The following is a 22267-nucleotide window of genomic DNA, read 5'->3' as shown; positions in this document are numbered from 1 at the left end:
GGTAGTCGGAAGGAAACCCCGGCCTGTGATTGGCTGAGCGCTGGTCTGGGTCCTCTCGTGAGTCTGCAGTCTGAAGCAGCGCACGGGAGGTGGACACCACTGTCGCCGGCGGGGCTCAGAATTGCGTTTTTAAATAGCCCAGACCCAACTAAAGGAATATCCCGCGACGCTGAAACGTTCCGCAAAGCCCCAGGTCAGTGAAACAACGTGTTTGCCATCTCTCAGTCATTGAAAGTCTGCCACTGGAGAACTTCCCGTTTGTGAGTGGAGGGTTAGCAGAAAGTGAAGATGTAATCGGAGTCAGCAGACTCATCTTTAGCTCCTGGAGGTTCCATTTCAATCAAATATACATGAGGCATAATATTGTTAATTGTATTGGCAAGTACGGTTATGTGTTTCATTCGCGCTTAGCTATGTATAGGTCGATAAATATACGTGCTATCGCCCTACACGACTTTATTTTATCGAAATTGCTAAGCTAGCTTATTAGCTGTCTAAAGCCACATCTTGAGTATTGTGAAGTATTTTCTACTGTGTAGTATTACGTAAAATGAATCTTGTTATTACTGGCAAAGTGTCTCACCCAGGGTGCCTTCAAAAGTCACCATGGAGTTGAACCGTTAACCTCTTTACCACACCGCTGTTACTGATGACTGTGATACAGCAGCACATTAGTCGAAACACAAGGGCTTCACGAGCCGTCACTCTCCGTCATGCTAACACAAGAGACCTGATCATCATTATTAGCCATTAATCTGCATTCACTGGTGTTTAATACGGTTGTTTACATCTAAAAAAATGAAGACAAGTCGAAATCTTGCTGAAAATCTAAGTAGATGGGGCCTGACTAATTCATATGCTGAATAAACAAACACCTGTAAACATGTTTGGCTGTGTTGACATCAGCTGTGGTAACTGAGACTCATGAAATTCTAGCATATCAATTGGCTTTTTCTTTTTCATGGACTTTCACTGTGTGTACAGCATCAAGAGTTGCATGTATTTTTCATCTATCCTTGTGTCTGATATGAGGGTAAAGTTATGTGTTTATATGCACCATTGTGGGATAAATAAAGGAATAAATCTTACATTCCTAAATCTTAAAATTTAAGACAAAATCTTACATTTTTTTAATTGTCAGAGTATTAGAATATTGTCTAACTTCACAAAAAAAAACCAAACAAAAAAAACCTAAAACCAGTTAAAACTAGTCTGCGTTTGGTTGGACTAGCATAGGATGCTGGATTTATCATTAAAGAGACCGCTATGTGAGATAGTGTCGCAATTTCCTGGTTGCAAATATTTTTACTGTGTTAAATCCAGTTGGGTCAATAAAGCCATTGTTTGTTGAAATCGTTTCCTGGCTGTTGACTCACAATCCCTGCTTTTCAAGACACCTTGAAATGAATTTAGCTTTTTGCCCCTAGAACAATACATTTCAAAAGCCCAGTACAGCTCACTTCACACTGAGCTGCTTAAATTTTTAAAATTTTCATTCACGTCCTGAGCAGCAGCGTGCTGACATGCTGCTACCTGCTTATCTTATCTTATCTCCACTACTCATATCAGGTGTGGCCGACTGCAGAATGATGACCTCTGACAGATACGATCTGATTGTAGACCTTTATTTAAAAGGTACACTGACCTGAAAGTATTTTTATAGTAGTATTTAGTAGTCGTATTTATTGACTAATGTAAAGTAACAGCGACCTGATCACTACGAGTGTCTTGTGTAAAACATCTATGTTCTATAGGTGTATACAAACAGCCTGAACTCTGAGCACAACCTATTATTTGTTCACATTCATGACATATGGTTTTTATACAAATTAGCAAGCGTTCCCATCATAACTAGATAATAGTACTCTGCTCCTCATTAAGTAGTATATAAGTGGATTGGGCGGAGGGATGACCTTTTTCTGCACGGAACCCAATAACCTGGCAGAATCAGATCACATGCATGACGTACTGTGTACTATAGAGACTATAGTGTACTCTGCAGCTGACGATATAGAGCGGGGGCCCGTTCAGGTTTGTTGCTTGTTCTGAAAATATCAAACTTATCCTCATGTGTCGTGCAGGCAAATACTTTAAGTAAATGTCAAAGTATCACCATGGATGGGTTTATTGGTGACTGTTATGTAATGTTGACTGTCATTGTGTCTAATCATGTGTAGTTCACCCCGGAGAGGATTACAGTACAGCACCAATTTACTTGGTCTCCATGGGGATTTGTGACCATCCACTGATGTCAGCATCTTTAATCCTAGAAACAAGACGTCTACGTGACCCATGTCATGCATAGGCTTGTGTGTGTTATCTGCCACCTGGTTTTATTGAGAAAGACATCAGCAGCAGTGTCACTCATTCTTGCTTGTATAATTTCTGCTGTTTCATGGGGAATTTGGAATTTAGTGTCTGGATGGTTTGGATTCCCTCAGTGTCCGAGATCACGTTTTCTTTTTCCCCCACAGATGAAGGTAACCATTTGCTCAGCTAATCTTTCCTTCCTGTGTTTCTATTTTTCATGCCAGTTCCGCTTCAGTGCTGTTGAGAGGACCGTGCACTGTCCACTATGCTGTCCAGGTTGAGGGCAACATTTTCACTGAGGCCTTGTGTCTCGGCCTGTCGATGGGCTCACACAAAAGAGAAAGGAAAACCACTCATGCTTAACCCTCGCACCAATAAAGTAAGTCAGCCACTGACCAACAATCAGCGTCTTATCAGGTCTTATCTGAATTAGATGCTGCTGGCGACATGTGTTGTGGACTTGTGTAAATGCTGTAGAGTGTTAGCAGCACTACTTTACCTGGGTGACAGCAGTCAAATACATGGCATCAGGATTAATAATTCTGGGTACAGATTCTTCCGTTTGTAATCTCCTGCAAGTGGTAACATTTCTGTTTATGTCCTGGGATAATAATAGCCAGGAGCCGTGTCAGAATGTGGCGGGCAGTGTGACAGAGAAACCAGAGCATTTTACATACTGCAGATGGTGTGAAATCATATTGGTCAACTGTCCTCCTTTGTTTTTTTGCACATTTTTATTCTTTGTTGGGGATATTTTGAATTGGTTCATGAGGTGGAGTGTGATACAAAAAATGTTATGAGTCAACTAGTTTGTTTAAACTAATAACAGGAGAGGCGACAGCAGACCAGGCATCAGCTGTTGAACAACACAGACAAGAGACATCCCAAATACTTGTATACCAAGTGTGAATGTTTCCATTGTCACATAATTTGCAGTGCTGGATTTTAAACATGCTGTTGCGCAACTGCACGATTCAGCTGTGTTCTGTTGTGTTATTTACGCACCATAAACAGAGATTAAACTGGACCTTGTTTATTACTTACAGCCTTTTATAATCAATATATATATATATATTTTTTTATATTTGCAAAGATAGAATTCCATTACAGTGACAAACAATCTGATCTAGACCACAGAAAGTCTTCATTATCTTGTCCGCAATCATGTTGCATACATGTACATCCCAGGGTTTGCTTGAGAAAATGCTATAGTGAAGATGCTGACCGTAGTGTTTGTACTGTCACTGACTGTGTTCTGTCACTGACAATAAACATTATTGTTAATGTTTATTGAAAGCATTCCAGACACATGTATTTTTAAGGGTAAAAAAAAATAAAAGTATTAAAAAAGAACAAGCAAGTGCCTTTCAGACTCAAAGGTTAGTTTCATACATTTCATTTGGAGGGTTGACAGGTTTTTTAATTTGAAGTGTTTTGTTCAAATATATTCCATCCATAGCTGTGCGCCTGCTGAAGCCCCACATATACACTACGCAAAAATGTAAAAGGCTGCGTCTTAGTTACAGTGAATGACCTTCAAAGCACACCTGATTTAAACTTGCATTTAGTTGGTGGTACTTTAGTGCCTGACTGTGTTGAATTAGTTTCTGCGATATTACAATTCCATTTAGGTCTGGAGCCTGGAGTCACAGGGTCAGTCACTCTCCAGGTTTGGCTTTGTATAGACTGGACTACATATGTTGTGCTAAATATAAATCTAACCTACATGTTCCTCTGCCTGGCCGTCTCATATACCTAGTGTCTCACTAAACCAGTGCAACTATCTGCTGTCTTCTTGTAGAACCAGTTTAACTAAGCACAGTATGGTTATGATGTTTTTTGTTTGACTTCATTTTGCTCAATTGAGTGTACATTTGTCTGCTAAAATTGAACCCAGCACTGCTCATGAAGGTATTTGGCACACATGAATGAATGAATAAATTGTGAAGCTGAAAGACCTCAATGATGGATGTTATTAACAGATTGTTTTTACAACACTGTCAATGACTAAATCTATAGTCAGATGATTAAAATAGTAAGTTCAGTCTGTGCTAAAGAGGAGGTTCATTATCAGCCAATGTCCTAAATGAAGTATCAAACTTCATCATATAACTCGACCAGAACATTTGTCCATCTATCTCAGCAAGTTTGGAATGTGCAAAAGGGAAGGAGAAGAGGAACTGGGACGCAGAGCTCGGTGAATTAAAGTGCTCCGTCAGCATGACTCAGCTTTTGGAAGAGCCCCCTGCAATTGCCACTCTCCCCACATATCCAGCCCATCTATTGCTCCATATGTTGAACTAAAGGTCTGAGGGGAGTTTCTTCTTAAAGTGGTCTGTATTGGCTCCTTGGAAGGGAGTCCACCTCAACACCTCCCACTCATTCTCTCAATGTAAAATTGGTTTCATGTGGGGGCTTGTCTTACACACCAGATGGCTCCCCTCTTTGTCGTATCAGTTCAAAGGGTCAACCTGCAGTACAAGTCAGTGTTTATGGCTTAGAAGGAGAGTGGATGAACTGTGTTCTTGATACACTTAAAAGCATTAGTCAGGTTAAATAACTCTCAAAGATCAAACAAGTTTCATCTCTGACATACCCACACCTGTATAACCTGTCTCTTAACTCTGACCTAGGATTGGTTCAAGGAATTGCTTTGAACATGAAAGATTATAATGATCTTTTAATAGGTTTGTTTTTTTTGCATCTGTTGACTTGATTTTAAATTTAGCTAAGTAGTGAAGTGCAGCGGTAGAGAGAAAACAGAGACATTTAAGCGCTTTCATTTGGATACACTCCAAGTTAATGGAGTCATTATCCGCCACCCAACGCATCACCAGGGAGGTTTCAAGTCTTTTTCCAAAACACTTTTTCTCCCCCAGTGACAGACGTCAACACAAAACATACATAAACAGTGTAGACTAGAGTGGGCAATTACATTTTTTTAAAGGGCCACGTTTGAGAGGGGCCCTCATGCAAAAGTAAGACAGCGATGACTACAAAACATGATGGAAAAATATCCTTAATATGAAAAAATATCAATATGCCATGAAACCTATTGAAATATTTCATTTTATATCCACTTAATTTGAATGTAAATCAACTATGGACCAGTCGTTCAAGCTAAAAAGGCAATTTATTTCAAAATATATTTTCAGTATTTTGAGGAACAAGAAAAACTCAAAAATGGCCAATGAAAAGAAGAAAATGTGGTCTTGAAATAAGAACATGCTATATTAAATGCTTAAGTGGTGGTGATGGCGAAAAGAGAAAGAACAAAAAAAAAAGGAGGAAAATTAGGACACATTTGTTATTGCTTTCGTCTGACGTCAAACAGGCCAAGAAAATACAGGCATTCACGTTCTTGCTTTAATCCCCATGGATCTGTCCGTAGGGAATGGCCTTCACGTTACAGGAGCGTCAGATATTGGGCTTACATGGTCTTCTGCCTCCCAAAGTGGAAACACAGGACATTCAAGCCATGCGCTTTCAAAATAACCTCAAGAAAATGACTGACCCTTTGGAGAAGTAAGTCATTTCACGTGACCTTTCCCACTTATTTCCACTTTTTATTGAATGTCAGCTGCCTTTTTCAATCAGGTACATATACTTGATGGGCATCCAGGAGAGAAACGAGAGGCTTTTTTATCGTGTATTGATGGAGGACATAGAGGAGCTGATGCCCATCGTCTACACTCCCACGGTGGGTTTGGCCTGCACACAGTACGGACACATTTTCAGAAGACCAAAGTGAGTATTTTCCATGAAGTGGGAGACTATAGATTTGCGCTGGTGTCCCTCGTAAGGCTCCATCTCCCTTCCCACCCAGGGGCTTGTTCATCTCCATCCAGGACAGAGGACACGTACGCTCCATTCTGGACAACTGGCCTGAGACCAATGTTGCTGTGAGTCAGATTTATAAGAACATTCCAGGGGAATACGTGTTTTCATTGCTGCTTAATCCTTCTGCAGGCTGTTGTCGTGACTGACGGAGAGCGGATTTTAGGACTCGGGGACTTGGGTGTGTATGGCATGGGCATCCCAGTCGGGAAGCTCTGCTTGTACACTGCCTGCGCTGGCATTCGTCCTGAGAAATGTCTGCCTGTCGTGATCGACGTCGGCACTGATAATGAGGTGGGACGTGGTTTGGCAGTCATCTTTGTTTTGGACAGGTGAAGTTGATCACTGCTCTCTGCTGCACCAGACGCTCCTGAGGGATCCGCTGTACATGGGTCTGTATCAGAGACGGGACCGCTCTCAGGCCTACGACGATCTGATCGATGAGTTCATGGAGGCTGTGGTGGACAAGTACGGACAGGACACGCTGATCCAGTTTGAAGACTTTGGGAATCACAACGCCTTCCGCTTCCTCCGGAAGTACAGGGAGAAGTACTGCACCTTCAATGATGACATACAAGGTGCTTGGAAACTGGAGAACATGTCTCCATCTTGGGGGGTTTCATCCAACTGGGTTTGGTAAAGGTTCCGTTTGTGTTTCAGGAACCGCCTCAGTGGCTCTGGCGGGTCTGCTGGCGGCTCAGAGAGCCATCGGCAAGCCCATCACTGAACACCGGGTGCTTTTCCTGGGAGCCGGAGAGGTTTGTTCTCTGCTGCCATCCTGTGGCAGGAATGTGCTGTACGACTTCAGTAATGAGAGTTGACCTTTTGCTGCAGGCTGCTCTGGGCATTGCCAACCTGATCGTCATGGCCATGATGGAGTCTGGGATGACTCAGGAGGAGGCCAGAAAGCAGATCTGGATGTTCGACAAATTTGGGCTGTTAGTGAAGGTCAGCTGCGCCACATGGTGTAGATAACATTTGTAGCTCTGATTTTATTATTGTGAATGCACATTGGAACTGCCTTGAAGAGGCGAGGCTGCTGCACGATAATCGCGGCAAACAGTAGACTGTAGACACATGAAATTCTGGTCAGTTCGAGACAAAAGCCTCAGGATTCTCATGGTGTGCTCAGTTTTTCGCTATCTGCTACGGTTTTCGAGATATGGTTTGTTCAGGCAGGAAGTAACACGGCGGAGGAGAGGGTGGTGCAGTGTTGCCGTGGCGGGGTGGGAACAGTATTTCGGCCATCTTTTGAGCTTGAGACACCGTTCAAAGCTTCAACTATAGCTGCAGGCCTCCACTGACAGCATGTGCATGGTGGCAGCACGCGGTGCATTCATGAGCTGTTTATTCATAAACAGCAGCGTCTAGTTTTTCCTTTGTCTGTTTCTGTCAGGTTGCCACTGTTACTGACCTATATGCTTTGATTTTAGGGGAGAGAGCAGGAGACTGACTCGAACCAGGAGGCTTTTGTTCACGACAGTCCAGGCAATGTTCAGAGCTTCCTGGATGCAGTCAACACCATCAAACCAACAGCAATCATTGGTGAGGGCCCTCTACTATAGATTCATCTTTACACTGTCCATCCATTAATATATCAATGATGAATGAGTGTGGGTTGTGATATTGTTGTCTTCCTCTGACCTCCAGGAGTGTCAGGAGCGGGGCGACTGTTCACCCATGATGTCATCAAGGCCATGGGAGCCCTGAACCAGCGGCCCATCATCTTTGCCCTCAGTAACCCCACAGCTAAGGCTGAGTGCACAGCAGAGGAGGCCTACACACTCACTGACGTACACCACCTCTTTCCTTCATCGATGAAAATAAGTCCTCCTTAAATAACGTCACACCCCACTCCCCCTCCCTCACAGGGCCGCTGTCTCTTCGCCAGTGGAAGTCCCTTTGATCCGGTGACCCTGCCCAATGGCAGAGTTATCACTCCGGGTCAGGGGAACAACGCTTACATCTTTCCAGGTGAGACTTCTGAAATTCAGTTGTAGAAGCGACAGGGCATGACACTCTTATATGCTAAGCTGTGACTGAAGTACTTATAAGACTGGCACTGTTACTCGTGCTATACTCCTCGCATATAATGGTCCTTCGCTCCGCAGGTGTGGCCCTCGCTGTCATCCTGAGTGGAGTTCGGCACATCAGTGACACGGTTTTCCTGGAGGCTGCCAAGGTCTGAAGTTCTCCACTGTGTCAAATGCTGGTCCTGTTGTAACCAACCACTCCGTGTGAACACAGCACCTTGCCTGTGCTGAACAGTCAACCTCATTTTAAATGTGAAACATGTTGTTTACACTACAGTTTGGACCCTGGACGTTCATCTGTCTGTTTCTTCCCCAACAGACTCTGGCAGAGCAGCTGACCGATAAGGAGCTGGACGAAGGCCGACTCTACCCGCCTCTGTCCAACATCAGAGAGGTTTCTGTCCAGATGGCCGTCAAGGTGAGTCAGACCCACTGTGTGCTGCCGATGATGAAGCATATACTCCATGTTCATATACTGTATACTGTGTATAGTGCATTGAGGTCATTAACCTCTCTGAGTAAGTAGTGCTTCCTCAGATGTGTTTAAGACTAGGTACAGTGAATGTAGATGAAGCTGTTCGCTGACTGACACTTCGTCCTGCTCCTCGTCTTGCTGACACAGGTGGTGGAGTTTGTCTATGCTAACGGCATGGCCTTCCGCTACCCTGAGCCGCTGGATAAGAACAGATTCATACGTGCCACAGTGTGGAACACGCACTACGACTCCTTCCTACCGGACACCTACGACTGGCCTGGGGTCAGCTTCAGCCCCAAAACCAACTGAGCTGCACTGTCATCCTCTTGTTTTTAGAATAACCTTTATTGAACAGTGTTCCCACACCGCCCAATGATCTTGGCCGCGCTGTATTGTCACGTGACCGCGTCTCTACCATACAAGCGCTCCCCCTGGTGCTGAGAAATGGCCCTGCAGAATTCAGCCATCCGTTTTTTTCAATTTGAAGCTCTAATAGCGCTTGTCCGTATAACACCTGCTTTTATGTTGAAAGAGTGACTGTGCTTTAAATTCCTTTAACATATGTGTGTATGTATTCCCATCGTGTCAACCGTTAAGTTAATATTATGAGGACAGAAAGGCAGAAGTACAATTTATAAAAACACTTTTTATTTTGTGCTTGTATCCGTCAATTCAAAAGGGAAGGTGTCACCGAACCCTGTGTGGTTATGTCATGTTCTTCTTGCTGTAGACATTTCTCATACAAGCATTTTTTAATGGCGTAAAATTATGCTGCTAATCGTTATGTTCAATATTCACTCCATTTTAAACAGTGTTGCTGCTCACTCCGGTCCAAAAGCAGTAGCTCTGGTGATGTGAAGTGCTCGTCGCTGCAGCTTTAACTGTATTCAGTTCAGAGATCTGTCCGTCAGTATTTAGACAAACATGAATGTTGGTAGTGATTTTCAACAACCGCTGCACTGTGTCACGTTTTCCTTTGCTCCAACTCAACGCTGCCCTCTAGTGGAGTTCAAAGTGCACTGGATACAAAACACCTCATTGGATAGAGAAACTGGTTGTTTTATTTTTCTGAACAGAGAAAACTGTTTGAGAGATTATTTTAATATTTTTATGAAAAGCAGCTCTTCACTTCCTTGATACATGGTTTCTAGTTATGAATCTAATGACTGTGAGGAAGCTGAGTCAGATTTAATGTGAGCTTATGTGCTATAGTGTGAGCAGCCTGCTGCTGCATTGAAGTGCCTAATGAAGTATTCAGTGTTTCTGTCCATGTTTTTTATTAACCATGGTTTAACAGCTTCTACTGAGGAACAAAATGAAGTGTCCGTGTCTACACGAAGCTTTAGCTGTTAAACTGCTCAACATGTTTTGTTATTGGACCCTGATATATTACATGGTTATATTTATTAAAGATATTATTAAAGTATGAAGTTGGTCCACATGTCTGTCTTGTTGTTACTGTGACTGCTCTCTTTGGCTTTTGTTAAAGTTCTGTCTTGTCCTGTCTGAGAACGTGTTTATATTCAGAGTAAAAAGGAATGACTTACTATTTGTACGCAGAGTTCCATCTAAGTTTAGGTTTTGCTTGACTTCACTGATGTGCTGTTGAAGAATAAATACTATTTTACACTTCGACTGCCTCTATGCTTTTTTTTTTTCAATATTCCTGTATACGTGGATCGTTGTAAATAGATTGTCCCTGTTTTATTTATTTGAATGTATTTCATTTATCCCATCTTAGTATTTTTCTTTCTTTTTAATGTTTGTGTTTTTATTGTTGTTCATGTTGTTACACTATTTATATCAATGTCAATCGTCGTAAACTTTAAAATTGAAAGATATTTAAGTTAACATGGGATAGGAATACTACTTAACCAAGCATTAGGTCTATGAGAAAGATTGACAAACATGAAAAAATAATACAATTTAAATAACTTTCACTGGCTGTTAGCAACTTCCGTCGCGCCGATGACGTCATCCTCCCGCGTCTGTTACCGGTCAACAAGCCATGCTGTTTCTGTGAGCTGTTGCGGAAACAGTCCGCTGCAGTTTCACTTCGGGTCAAGATGACCATGGACCTGACTTTCCTCGGTACCGGTTCGGCCTACCCGTCTCCACACCGCGGAGCGTCGGCGCTTGTGCTCCGCTCCGAGGGCGACTGCTGGCTGTTTGACTGCGGGGAAGGCACGCAGACTCAGCTGATGAAGAGCTCGCTCCGAGCCGGTGAGCTGCTTGAAAGTCACAGTTCATACAAAACACAGCAATTCAAAATCATATTTTACATACATTTGTCATCATAACTGTGTTCGATCTTTACTAAACTACCTCTTAACACAGGATTTAGTTGAAGCTAAAAGGTTTTCCAATGTTGAAAAAAGGGAACTGTCGGATTATGTTCACCCTCACTCGTGAACAAGACCAACTCGAACTCTCGCTCCACTCTTTTCCGACCCAAGTCAAATTAGGCAAATTCAGTGAACCTCATGCAACAATTCCACACGTCCAGTCTTCACCTCTCAAGTGATGCCGTGATTCCTTTCAAGGTCGAATCAGCAAAGTCTTCATCTCTCATCTCCATGGCGACCACCTCTTCGGACTCCCTGGTCTCTTGTGCACCATCAGTCTCAACTGCGGTTCGGACCAGGTGCAGAACCTGAGCTGTGTGGACATATTTGGCCCGCGGGGCCTGCGGCACTATCTCAGGGTGACTCTGGGTCTCACAGGGTCACAGCTGCTGTTCCCTTATGCAGGTGAGCAGGAAGCAGCTGCACATGAGCTGGGCATCATTGTCCCGTCGCACTGAAGAAGTCAGTGTTTGTGTGTCTGTAGTTCATGAGCTGGAGCCCACCTGTGACCAAAGTCCAGAGGAGGGACAGCTCAGCCTGGAGGTCAGTGATGGGTGGGTCACTCCATCCATTTTAAAATGTCCTGTTTTTAAACTAAGAAATTAAAAGAGTGAATATGTTTTTGTATATCTACTGCAGTTTCCTTCTCTCCTCGTGATTCAGCTGTTACCTTGTCTTCTTCAGATCTTTTGAAGTCTCTTTTCCTTCAGATGACGGCAGCGTCCGGTCCTCTCCACCCGCAGGAGCGTCCAGGAAGGACCATCTCTCTGGACGTGTCCAGCGACTGCTACCACCTGTGTGAGGACGGGAGGTTCGTGGTCCGAGCCTTCAGGTTGTTCCACCGCGTCCCGTCTTTTGGCTTCTGCGTCCAGGAGCACGATCGACCCGGGAGGCTGAAGACTGAGCTTCTGAAGGAACTGGGTGAGTTCACTGAGGCACTTGCTGAATTCACAAGTGCAGTGACAGCATTCATGACAGCGCCAAGGAAACATTAGCTTCTTTGTTTTGTTTTATTGTGTAAATAATAATTTTCTGTGTGTTTTATGGAAACTACATTCAGATGAATACAAACAGGTACTTTCAGAGACCCAGGTGGAAAGCACAAAATGCATTTTAAACTTAGATGGTACACAAAAAAAACAAAAATAATGTACTCAAACCTGTGAAGACATGCAGGACATGGAACATGAAAGCAGGCACGTGAAAGACAAACCCTGGTGTACAGTGGTTGGATGTTAGCGGATTACACTCACAGCATGTACATGATAAGAAACACAACACTATAGCAAGATAGATCTGCAGCAAAAGTCCAGTGGAAATACATCTGAGAAATGCAAAAATAAATAGAAAAGCAGTGAGAGGGCGTATTTCCATCCCACCATTTCCATATTATTGACCTGCGTCGATCTTATCTCTGTAATTTGATATGTTTGTCAGCATTTGGAATATCATTGACGTCAGTCACAGTTGGTTACAGTTCACGTTTTATCCATCCCTCCACTGACGTCTGCTGAGTGTGTCTGTATCGGGGCCCTGGGGGTCTTGAGCCTGGGCGAGTGGTAGAGGTGGTGTGTGTCTAGTAGGGCATCACACAAAAGTGTGTTAGCTCCACGTTAGGAGATTTGTGATGAAGCCTAAAATTAGTTTTGAGGGAATAAACGACAGCGAACACTGAACCATGCAAAAGCTTCATCAGCCAACAGACGCAGAGAGACACAGAGAGTAATATAAAAATAACAATTAAAGCAAAGACACATTTTCAGAAATGTAAATAGAGAAAAAGGAAATGACCTCAGAAGGCCATCTAAAATCCACATAAACAAAAGTGTAAGATGACAGTACATTCAAAAATTTGAAGAAAGAAAAAAGCCAAAAAGTACAGAATCGAATTGATGATAAAAAACTGTAAAATACATTAAACACACACAAGCAAAAACTAAACTAAACTAAAAGAAACTGCAAAAGAATATTGATGATGTTATAGACGATAAAAAATCAAAATAAAATGGACAAAAACACAATTGTATACAAATGTATGGCAGGCATACAAAAATGCTGACAAAAAAAGTTCATGAAACAGTGGGGGAAAAAAAACACAAATGGATGATAAATCAAAGAATACACAAACCCGACCAGTTCACAAAGCAGATGCACATATTCACAAAAATGGCACAGTAAAAAGTAAACAATGTAAAATTATAAGTGTCAACAAAATAAAACTCAATTCAAAAGCAAATACCATGAAAAGTAATATGTAGTATGTCTATATAAAAGCATGTATATATGTAAAAAATATCAATCCCCCCTCAGGTCTGAGTCCTGGTCCTCTGTACGGGCGCCTGAAGGCGGGCCACTCGGTGACGCTGGACAGCGGGCGTATCCTCTCCCCTGTGGAAGTCCTGGAAGAAAACATCCCGGGCAGGAAAGTGTGTATTTTTGGCGACTGCAGCGCGACGCTGGGCGACAGTGTTGTGAGGCTTTGCAGCCGGGCCGATGTCCTGGTCCACGAGGCCACGCTGGGCAACGACCAGAGGGAGAAGGCGGTCGAGCACGGACACAGCACGCCGGAGATGGCGGCGGCGGTGGCTCGAGCCTGCGGCGCGCGGCGGCTGGTCTTGTACCACTTCAGTCAGAGGTTCAAGCCCGGCTCCCAGGTGAAGGAAGGCCACGAGGACGACGTGACAGAGCTGAAGAGACAAGCGGAAGACGCTCTGCAGGACAGCAGCGTGGACGTGGTGCTCGCCGAGGACTTTCTGACTCTCACAGTCCCGCTGAAGAGGTCGAATGAAGGTCGCAGACAAGAATGAACTTTTTCCAGAGCTTTATTTCTGGATCTGTACACAAGGTATTAAAGTACAACAGAAAATACAAAATAATGTTTAACCAAAAAAAGGAAAAACTAAAAACAAAATGAATGTTTATGTACAATTCTTATAAACAATAAAGATAGCTTCTGGAACATTTCTCATAGTGACGCTTTGATTGTCTATATATCTGGATATACACTTTAACTTTTGTAAGGTCTGTTTTTATTCACAGAGGTTTCCTTTGAACTCCGAAAAACCGCTTCTCCTCTTTTAAACTTCAAAACACGATACAAAATAAAAATTTGTTTAGTGCCTTCACACACACTCGCACGCACACACTCACACCAGAGAGATCAATTAAATATCACATTTTGGAGAATTCACAGGGTGGAAAGAAACTACTTCTACGACGTGTTGGCCTCTTACATTCCGACAGTTTCTCTGCGTCTGTACACACCACAGGTGAAATAAATATCACGTCTAAAGCCGCGACGGCTCCAGGACCTACTGCATTACACCTGAATGGAAAGAAAAGAGACAGCAGCCGCCCCTCGACCACCCAGACCAGAGTGTTTAAAGACTTTAGTTTTGAGGAAAGATCTTTAACACATGTAGAGCAAAAAAAAAAAAATGGCAGCATTGGGCTGAAGTCAGAGAACACAGCTAGCATGCGTGGTTTTTCGCCGTGTCCTGATGAGGAAGGGGAAAGAAATGGAGTCTGTACATATCTACAGCATATGGCCATCTGGAGAAATTAAACTTTGTCTCAACACCAAAGAGGTCAGGTAATAGACTTTTTAAAGGCTATTTGCTAAATATTTACAAGAGAAAGAAAAGCCATCAGGCTAGAAAGCTGATGGAAACTTAAATATCACAGGGACACAACGTCCCCGTCTGTACACAGATCAAATATGGACCATAGAAACATGACGTACCCCTGAAACAAACTCGTTTGCTCGTATCACAATGCATAGATAAATTAAGTAAACACTACTGCATCCAACCGTCCGACCCGCTAAAAGCATGTCAGTCAAAAAAAAAAGAGAAAAACAAAAATGCTTTCACCTGTTGCTACTAGACCTGGTACGCTCGCAAGACAAGTCGACACGACGTCAGAGTGGATTTAAATAAATATATAATACTGTTGCAGGGTTTCCCAAACAGGCAGAAGAAGCAAGAGACATTTACACTTCACTTTACACATATCTGGCCAAAGTGAGGGGGGGAAGCAACTTCGCAATCCTAAAAAAAAAAATTAAAAAAAAAAAAAACCTGCAGTTTGTTGCTGTTAGCTTAATCCACTCCTAAACAATGGACACATTTCGGAGTTTCAAACTGTCCAAGCCTCAACTGCTTCTGCTGACCTCTAGTTAAAATTTGGAGCCAACTAGTAGTGTTTCGTCAAAATAAAAACCACTAAAATAAGGATGTTCTGTGTTGTTAAGAAAAAAAAAACTTGCATAACATTTGTAAAAAGCCAATTCACTTGATTCCTGACTGAAGTTGGAGAGATGTTGATGCTTCAAACAATCATATCTATCATCAAAACTGTTTCAGGTTTCACGATGAAAACTAAATCTCACTTGCAGGATCACGTGACCAATTCAAGAACTTTGACAGGAACGTTAAAATCAAGATCAGACTTCCTGTTAGGTATAAAACTGGGATCAGCAAATAAAAACAAAAAAATAAATAACGCCATGATGGTGAGCTCAACTGTGGCGGACTTGTTTCAGTAACTACTCAACCTAAAACCGAACTGAGAATCTAAACCTTAACTTTACACCTTAAACCCAATCGGACTTTTAAAAAGTACCTGTAAACCAAACACTAGCTGGAGAATGAACAAAAGTACCACTTCAAACAACGAGAGGCAGAAACTACAAAGCTTTTGGCAGCTGAAAAAACAAATGGCAGGATATAAAAGTGTAGCTTTGGAGAGGCGCGCGCATGTGTGTGTGTACGTGTGAGGAAGACACACGCCTCTCCTGGTGCAGCCGTCTGGGCCCCGCTGGACGATACAAGACAAAAAAAAAAACTTAAAACAAATGGCTATATACTCTTGAGAGAAATCAAGATTTAGTTCTATAATGAGAGACATCACTGATGTCATAGTACACAAAAATGAAAACAAAAGTATTTTCATATATATATATAGTGAGGTGTATGTGTGTTATGTGTATGTGTCATGTTTGTGTGTGTAGTAGAATCGGAACAAAACACTTGTGAGGTCAGTCTTTATGTACAGGCGAGATTCAAAAGGGGCGGAGGAAGATCACTCGGACTGAAGTGCTGCAGTGTGCTGCGTGTGATGCCGTGCGTGTGCTCCCAAAAACCCGTTGGGCTCGCCGCTGCCGGCCAAGCTCCCGAAGTCTGTGACGGACACTGCCATTTTGGCCCCGGTGATCCGGTGGTGTGTCGTTGTCCGTCGCGCTTCAAAGTCCACGCCCAGGTTCCCCACCGACATGTCGTTGATAAAGGAGTCGGGCAGCGCCATCTTGAGTCTCTTGGACGGCCGCTCGCAGTCCTTGTTGACGCACACGCCGCCCAGCTGGCCCAGGTCCGAGTGGTAGAAGCCGGCATCCAGCATGTTGAGGCAGTCGCTGTCCGCGCCGTTGGGAGGGAAGCCCAGCGACTCCTCGTGAGTCAGCGAGGCGCGGTGGAGACTCTCCAGGGGAGGGAAACTGTACGAGTCCAGACAGTTGACCTCCGCCGGACTGCACACCGTCGCCACCGTGTTGCTGAGCGCTGCGCACACACAATCTCAGCGTCAGCAGACGTGAAAGGAATCAACACGCAAACAAGCTCAAGTTTCCGCATGTGTTCACTTAGCTGAGTAACAAGGACGTTCTACTTTTCAGTCAAGAATTTGAGACATGAACCTCATGAATTAAACACTAAGTCAGGACAAGAGCTAAGCACAAACTCCTAACCTAGTCATCACGAAATATGATTTAATAATAGTATTAATAAGACGAATGTAGCGCACATATGAGGATTTTATCACTAAACAAAGCACCCATACTTAGAGTGGTGCAGCAAAGATTGTCAGAATGACTCAGGGCCACATCAGTTTTGTATTATCGCTATATAAAATGACTTATTTAAGATACTTAAGATATCCTCTGACACAGAGGAGCTGGTCTGATCTCAGTAGTAGTTAAAACTGAAACAGATACATGTCCAAGTCCAATGGAATATGAGGAGCTGCAGAGGAAGAGGTGGAGGACAGTTTCTGGAGGTGTTGGGGACAGGATGAACCAAGAGTGCGTCTGGGATGTCTGTCACTGGGAAGTAAAAACCACTTCCAGGAGTGACAGGAACATTCAAGATGGACGGCGACAGCACTGTTACCTGTGAGGTCGCTGGCCGTGATGGAGTTGAGAAGACTGAGTTGCTGGTCCGTGGTGGCCTCCAGTCTGCCTCCACCACCAGCCCCTGAGCACACAGACGATGAGCTGTCCACAGCCAGGCCCTCGGCTTCGTCCACCAGCCTGTCCATCAGGTCGCTGTGAGACAAGACAGGAGGTGAATTACTTGAAAATATATCTCAGATGGATTAGTTTAACAGCCACTTACGTAACACCCGGGTAGCTGCTGTACTTTTTCTTCCCGAACCGATTCTGCTGAACAAAGAAGTCGAAGCGCTCTGACTTCTTCCACATGTAGTAGAACGCCACACATTCTGCGACAGTCCGCGATGTGACCTGAAGAAGGAAAATATTTGAGTTTCTACTCAAGACATTGTGTGGCGTTCACTGCTCTCTTTCTACTCACTTTGTGTTTCTGGATGAGGTGGAAGTTCTTGTCATACAACTGCAGGCCATGCTCAAAGCTCTTACACTCCTCCTCTGACCATGGCGGAGATTTTTCTACAACAGTGACAAAGAAAGATGTTAGCGACGATCCATCGCTGAAACCAAGTCACGTTCATTTTCATCACTGGATTTGGAAAAACTTAGTCTGTAAGTGTGTGGCTTCTCATGCCTCCAACTGAGTCCAATTACAGGATGCAAATAAGGGTTTCATTCTGGATTAGCGTTTCTAAACCGGAGTCCAGTTGAGTAATTAAAAAGAAGAAAGCCTTCACTGTATAATAAGAAAGTCACACAACAACATTTTTACTTCAATTACAATGAAAAACAAACGTTACGGTCTTGGTGACCCATGTTGCCCTCACCTTTACAACTCTTGACGCGGCTGCAGTATCTTTCCAAAGCTTCACGTGTGTTGTAGTTGCACCTAACAAGCTCATGCAAAGCCTGTGAGGAGGGAAAAAACAAGATGATAAGTACCAATACAGAGCCAATATTTTCAAGCATATTTAGGTCTGCAAAGAACTGTCATATCTAGGGAGCAATGCTGAGACATAAACATCGTGATATGCGGATCCAAAAACTGTAAAAGATGCAAACAGAAACTGAAATGTATCATCTAAATTGTTCGTTTCAAAATAAAACCCTTGAGAGCAGATTTGACCGATTGATACTGCCTAGTCTTATAAGTAGGGGGGAAACCTCAAGTATTGTCCACAACACCCACACAAAGACAGAGAAAGCAGAAGACGGAAGGGGTGTTTGAGACCCAAACAACCACACAAATACTTTAATGGGCGTGGGGCACGATGTGAGACACTGAACGAAAACTAGCAATAGCAAATATAGCTCAGTTTGAGCAAATGAAAGAGGTGAAATAAAATACTTTGTGTTGTGAACAAGAACACCGGATGCCATTGTACCTTTGTGGGTTTTTTTTTTTTTTTTTTTTTAATCGAGAGAACAAAGTCAATGTGGGGAGCAGTTATTGTCTTAATTGTACATACGACAGAACAGATTTAGGGGTGGATGGTTCAAAGGAGGGGAAAGAAAACAGTGCAGAATAGAACAAGATAAAGGTTATGGAACTGTTCTGGGGCTGGCATTTTGGCCTTTATGACTTTGTAAGGTGGTTAATGTATTCCAGTGTTACAAAGTAGAATTCTGCGGAACAGATGAACAAATTACATCCAACAAAAGGATGAATGGGTGGTGGGGTGATTTACCTGCTCGTTGTCTCGTATGTGCCCGCCTGGTTTGTCGCATCCATTCTTTTCTTCTGTTGTTCGAGACAACGTGTCTGACAGGAAACTCCGAACCTTGTTCTCGGGCAGAACACCTGGACTCCACATTAGCTCATCTTCATCTTCATACACTGTGACAATAAAATCAGAAGATGGTTTTGTGTCTATCGCCTCACAGCCACAGCAACAAACAGAAAAAAATACCTTTCTCTCCATCGTTGTAGTGACACAGACATGAGGGTACATCGGCCTGGTATTGCATCCCCACCATTATTTCCTAAGAAATTAACAGACATTTAGCAAATTTAAGAAAATCAAGACGTACTAACTTAGACACTTTCAAAACCTCTCCTCACCTTTCTGGAATCTTCCGGACTGGGACCATCATCATCACACTCTGACTCCTTATCACCATCAGAGATGGCGTTGGCTGACAAAAGAATAAAACCATTAAACCCTCAAAGCATCAGCACCAATCAAAACAAGCAAATACAAATTCCCCAAAGTCAGAAAGAATGTAGAAGGTACCGATAATTATTAGGAGGCATTCGGTGAAAACACATTCCAGCGCATTCCTACACACACACACACATACATATATATATATATATATATATATATATATATATATATATATATATATATATACACACACAATGCCCTAAGATCCGGCACGATCCACATGTTATTTACATGTAAATGAAATGACCAGGCAACCGTCACTGTATTAAACTGATGCAACTTGGGCGATTTGCTAAACATTGTAGCAATTTGCAAAAAGTTCATTTCACTAAGAGAGATAAGAGATATATTGCGATTTGAGAAACATTTTTATTATAGTTTTTATAGTTATTAAGTTAGCTTTCCATTATTGAAAACAAGGCAAAATTACAAATGAACAGGGAATTAATGGCGGTCAGAAATGCAACAATGCTAACTTTTGTCTTAAATATGTAATTTCACTCACATCTGAGAGTTCGAGGGAAGAAATCTGTGGCCTCGTGTGAAGTAACAGATGGAGTGAGGTCGTCAGCCGATGACTGCGTCTCCTCCTCGTAGTCGCCAGACAACAGATCCTTTGCAATTTCCTCCTGAAAACAGAGTAAAATATGAACACTTTCTTTGCAAAGACTCATTGCCACAATGCTACCAAACGTTTACCTTGTCCAGAGTCATATCTGGGAGCTCATCAGTGAGATCTCCAGAGGAACTGTCTATACTGGAACCGGCTGAAGCCTCATAGCGATAAATTGCCAAAAGCTCTTCCAATGGCATGTTACCCTCCTGGAAAAAAAATAAACAAGGAAATCTTAGGGAGAAGTATTCAGTAAACGTCACACTGGAGTGAATTTAAACACAAGTCAATGTGATGAAACTAATCAAATAAATTTGGCACGCTCTGTGCTAAATTAAGGCAAAACCAGAGTTAAAAAAAACTCACCTTCTCAAGATCTGCGATTTCAGAGCTAAAATTCCTTCCTCCTTCTCGTGACTCTTCCTCTTCCAGAGTCCTCTCATCATCATCTTCATGGACTAACATTTCTGCAGTTGGGTCAAAGTCATGGTCCTCCGATGATAAAGAGCCAACTAGAGCAGGAGAATAGGATTGGTATTTGTTATCTGGCAGTGTCAACACTGTATGGAGTAATTCGCCAAACATGTGTAATTTAGCTAAATTTATATTTGATGAGATGTTTTCATTTATTTAAATGCAAGTAATTACTTTCTGAAAATAATATGAACAACAAGAAAAAATACATAGGTGATCACTAAATCGCCACAGACTCTAATGCAACTCTTTGAGGCGGTTCTGATCACAGGTACAATTGAATAACCATGAGGGGAAAAAAACCCTAGGATAAACTGAATGAAATAAGAAAAAAAACACACAGACAACGTCAAAAAAAGATAAAAATGGCATCAATGTTTGTAGCGATTTCTTACCTGGACTTGAACTCCCTAGGGAAGCCTGAAAAATAAGATTGAGACGCGATTTAGACAACTGTCATCACTGCACTGATTAAGTCGAACATAGATTTTGGGATAAACATGCGAGTCGAAAGCCCAACTGTAAACGGAATGGAGGAAAAATGGCTTTCTCGGTGATGTTCGGCGTTTACAGTAGGAGGCTAATACAGCGGTTACCGCGGATACGCAGAAGCGCGCAAGCAACATTTAGTTTAAACACAACAAATGCAATTTATCATGTCGGTTTGGTTGCAACACGCAGAAGCCAAACAATAGACGATTCCAAATAATGACAACCAGCAACATATTCCACTTTTACCAGCAAGCTAGCGTGAAATCTACGTATCAGTTTACACAGCCGCTTCTCCAGAGCAGCTGAGAGCGAAGGCGCAGCGGCCTGCTAGTGAAGGATCAGTCCAGACATTTAGGCATATTTCTGAGAGATTAAAGCCACCAATACCACACAAGGAACGCTTTACGGTTAGCAAAAATCACACTTTACTCAATCGATAGCGTAAAAGTAAAAAATACGGCACACAAATCATAAAAATATCGATTTAAGATCGATTGCTTCTACCCTGTTTTCCCTCTTACCTCCGCCATATTGGTACCTTTAGCTAATGGGCTCGTTCCAGCGCAGTACCCGGATGAGCGTCGTGAACCAATCAGCGGTCCAGGTGAATGCTCCAGCCGTGACGTCATTCAAACCAACCGCTGGTGCTTTGTAAATGGTGAATATGCGAAAAATAAAGACGCAAATACAATGGAATTACATCACGGCGGCCGATGAAGCGAGGCTGTGCCACCTTTGATTCAGCACCACAGAAGCTTCAGACGATGACACTTTGATGTGGCTTGACTATGAACCCGTGTTTCCACCTTGATGTTATCGAGAGCCCCCGGAATCATCGCTGCCTCCTCCAGTCACGACTCCTGTGCAGGTGTCAAGAGGCGGTGGATCGAGCCTGCCAATATCAAACAACCTGTGCCACTTGCATAATTGTTACTCATTGTATCGCCTTTCTGTCACTCCTTCGAAAAGAATCAATCTGGATGTGTCAATATTCGTCATTCTATAATAGACAGCTACATCACAGGTTGTCATTTTTATACATGGAAGATGGATTTTTTGTTTAAATAAATCATGCCGTATTAATAATATTTATGTAGCTGTGTTCCAATCAAATACAAAATCACAATTGTAGCTTCATAACAGCCGGAAGGTGGTGGGTTTGATACCAGCTTCAGCGTCAAAGGAAGTCCAAAACACTCCAAAGACATTCAGATGTTACTTTGTCGCTGGTCTGCAAGTGAATGTGTTTCTCTGTGTGAACAGTTTGTGCCATGGGTACCTTTCCAGTGTGTCCCCATCGTCCAATGTTACTCGACTGCTTGGGCTTCACTATGGCAAAAGCATCATGAACCTAATGACT

At 42.8% G+C, this 22267-nt stretch overlaps 3 protein-coding genes across 4 annotated transcripts; 2 read left to right on the top strand and 1 right to left on the bottom strand.

The window, feature by feature from the left end:
• The first annotated feature begins 28 nt into the window (after positions 1-28).
• On the top strand, positions 29-10274 carry me2 (malic enzyme 2, NAD(+)-dependent, mitochondrial). Its single transcript, XM_053871737.1, has 15 exons — positions 29-193; positions 2535-2689; positions 5702-5835; positions 5908-6057; positions 6137-6212; positions 6280-6441; positions 6512-6725; positions 6808-6905; positions 6982-7095; positions 7581-7692; positions 7798-7940; positions 8019-8121; positions 8259-8329; positions 8500-8598; positions 8803-10274. The coding sequence occupies exons 2-15, from the start codon at positions 2576-2578 to the stop codon at positions 8962-8964; spliced, it is 1752 nt and encodes a 583-aa protein (XP_053727712.1). The 5' UTR covers positions 29-193; positions 2535-2575; the 3' UTR covers positions 8965-10274.
• Positions 10275-10651: 377 nt separating this feature from the next.
• On the top strand, positions 10652-14087 carry elac1 (elaC ribonuclease Z 1). Its single transcript, XM_053871650.1, has 5 exons — positions 10652-10878; positions 11199-11405; positions 11485-11543; positions 11711-11921; positions 13311-14087. The coding sequence occupies exons 1-5, from the start codon at positions 10722-10724 to the stop codon at positions 13805-13807; spliced, it is 1131 nt and encodes a 376-aa protein (XP_053727625.1). The 5' UTR covers positions 10652-10721; the 3' UTR covers positions 13808-14087.
• mier3b (mesoderm induction early response 1, family member 3 b) lies at positions 13807-21517 on the bottom strand. 2 transcript variants are annotated; one of them, XM_053871648.1, is made up of 13 exons: positions 21429-21517; positions 20811-20835; positions 20308-20453; positions 20028-20150; positions 19834-19957; positions 19223-19296; positions 19071-19143; positions 18849-18997; positions 17988-18069; positions 17585-17679; positions 17387-17514; positions 17162-17316; positions 13807-16555 (listed from the first exon to the last, which is right to left on the bottom strand). In XM_053871648.1, the coding sequence occupies exons 1-13, from the start codon at positions 21435-21437 to the stop codon at positions 16083-16085; spliced, it is 1656 nt and encodes a 551-aa protein (XP_053727623.1). In that variant the 5' UTR covers positions 21438-21517; the 3' UTR covers positions 13807-16082. The 2 variants fall into 2 exon arrangements, with proteins under 2 accessions (XP_053727623.1, XP_053727624.1); XM_053871649.1 differs by lacking the exon at positions 21429-21517 and adding an exon at positions 21154-21172.
• Positions 21518-22267: the final 750 nt, after the last annotated feature.

The sequence above is a fragment of the Synchiropus splendidus genome, chromosome 7 (genome assembly GCF_027744825.2).
Source record: "Synchiropus splendidus isolate RoL2022-P1 chromosome 7, RoL_Sspl_1.0, whole genome shotgun sequence".
Lineage (NCBI taxonomy): Eukaryota > Metazoa > Chordata > Actinopteri > Syngnathiformes > Callionymidae > Synchiropus > Synchiropus splendidus.
This window is presented reverse-complemented; position numbering and strand designations above follow the sequence as displayed.

Coding starts and splice junctions, on each gene's coding strand:
- me2 (XM_053871737.1), top strand. CDS start 2,576: ATGCTGTCCAGGTTGAGGGCAACATTTTCACTGAGGCCTTGTGTCTCG. Junction 5,836..5,907: donor ATGACTGACCCTTTGGAGAA/GTAAGTCATTTC, acceptor TTTTTCAATCAG/GTACATATACTTGATGGGCA. Junction 8,599..8,802: donor CTGTCCAGATGGCCGTCAAG/GTGAGTCAGACC, acceptor TTGCTGACACAG/GTGGTGGAGTTTGTCTATGC.
- elac1 (XM_053871650.1), top strand. CDS start 10,722: ATGACCATGGACCTGACTTTCCTCGGTACCGGTTCGGCCTACCCGTCT. Junction 11,406..11,484: donor GCTGCTGTTCCCTTATGCAG/GTGAGCAGGAAG, acceptor GTGTGTCTGTAG/TTCATGAGCTGGAGCCCACC. Junction 11,922..13,310: donor TGAGCTTCTGAAGGAACTGG/GTGAGTTCACTG, acceptor ATCCCCCCTCAG/GTCTGAGTCCTGGTCCTCTG.
- mier3b (XM_053871648.1), bottom strand. Junction 19,144..19,222: donor GTCCGGAAGATTCCAGAAAG/GTGAGGAGAGGT, acceptor TTAATTTCTTAG/GAAATAATGGTGGGGATGCA. Junction 17,515..17,584: donor ACCTCATCCAGAAACACAAA/GTGAGTAGAAAG, acceptor TTCCTTCTTCAG/GTCACATCGCGGACTGTCGC.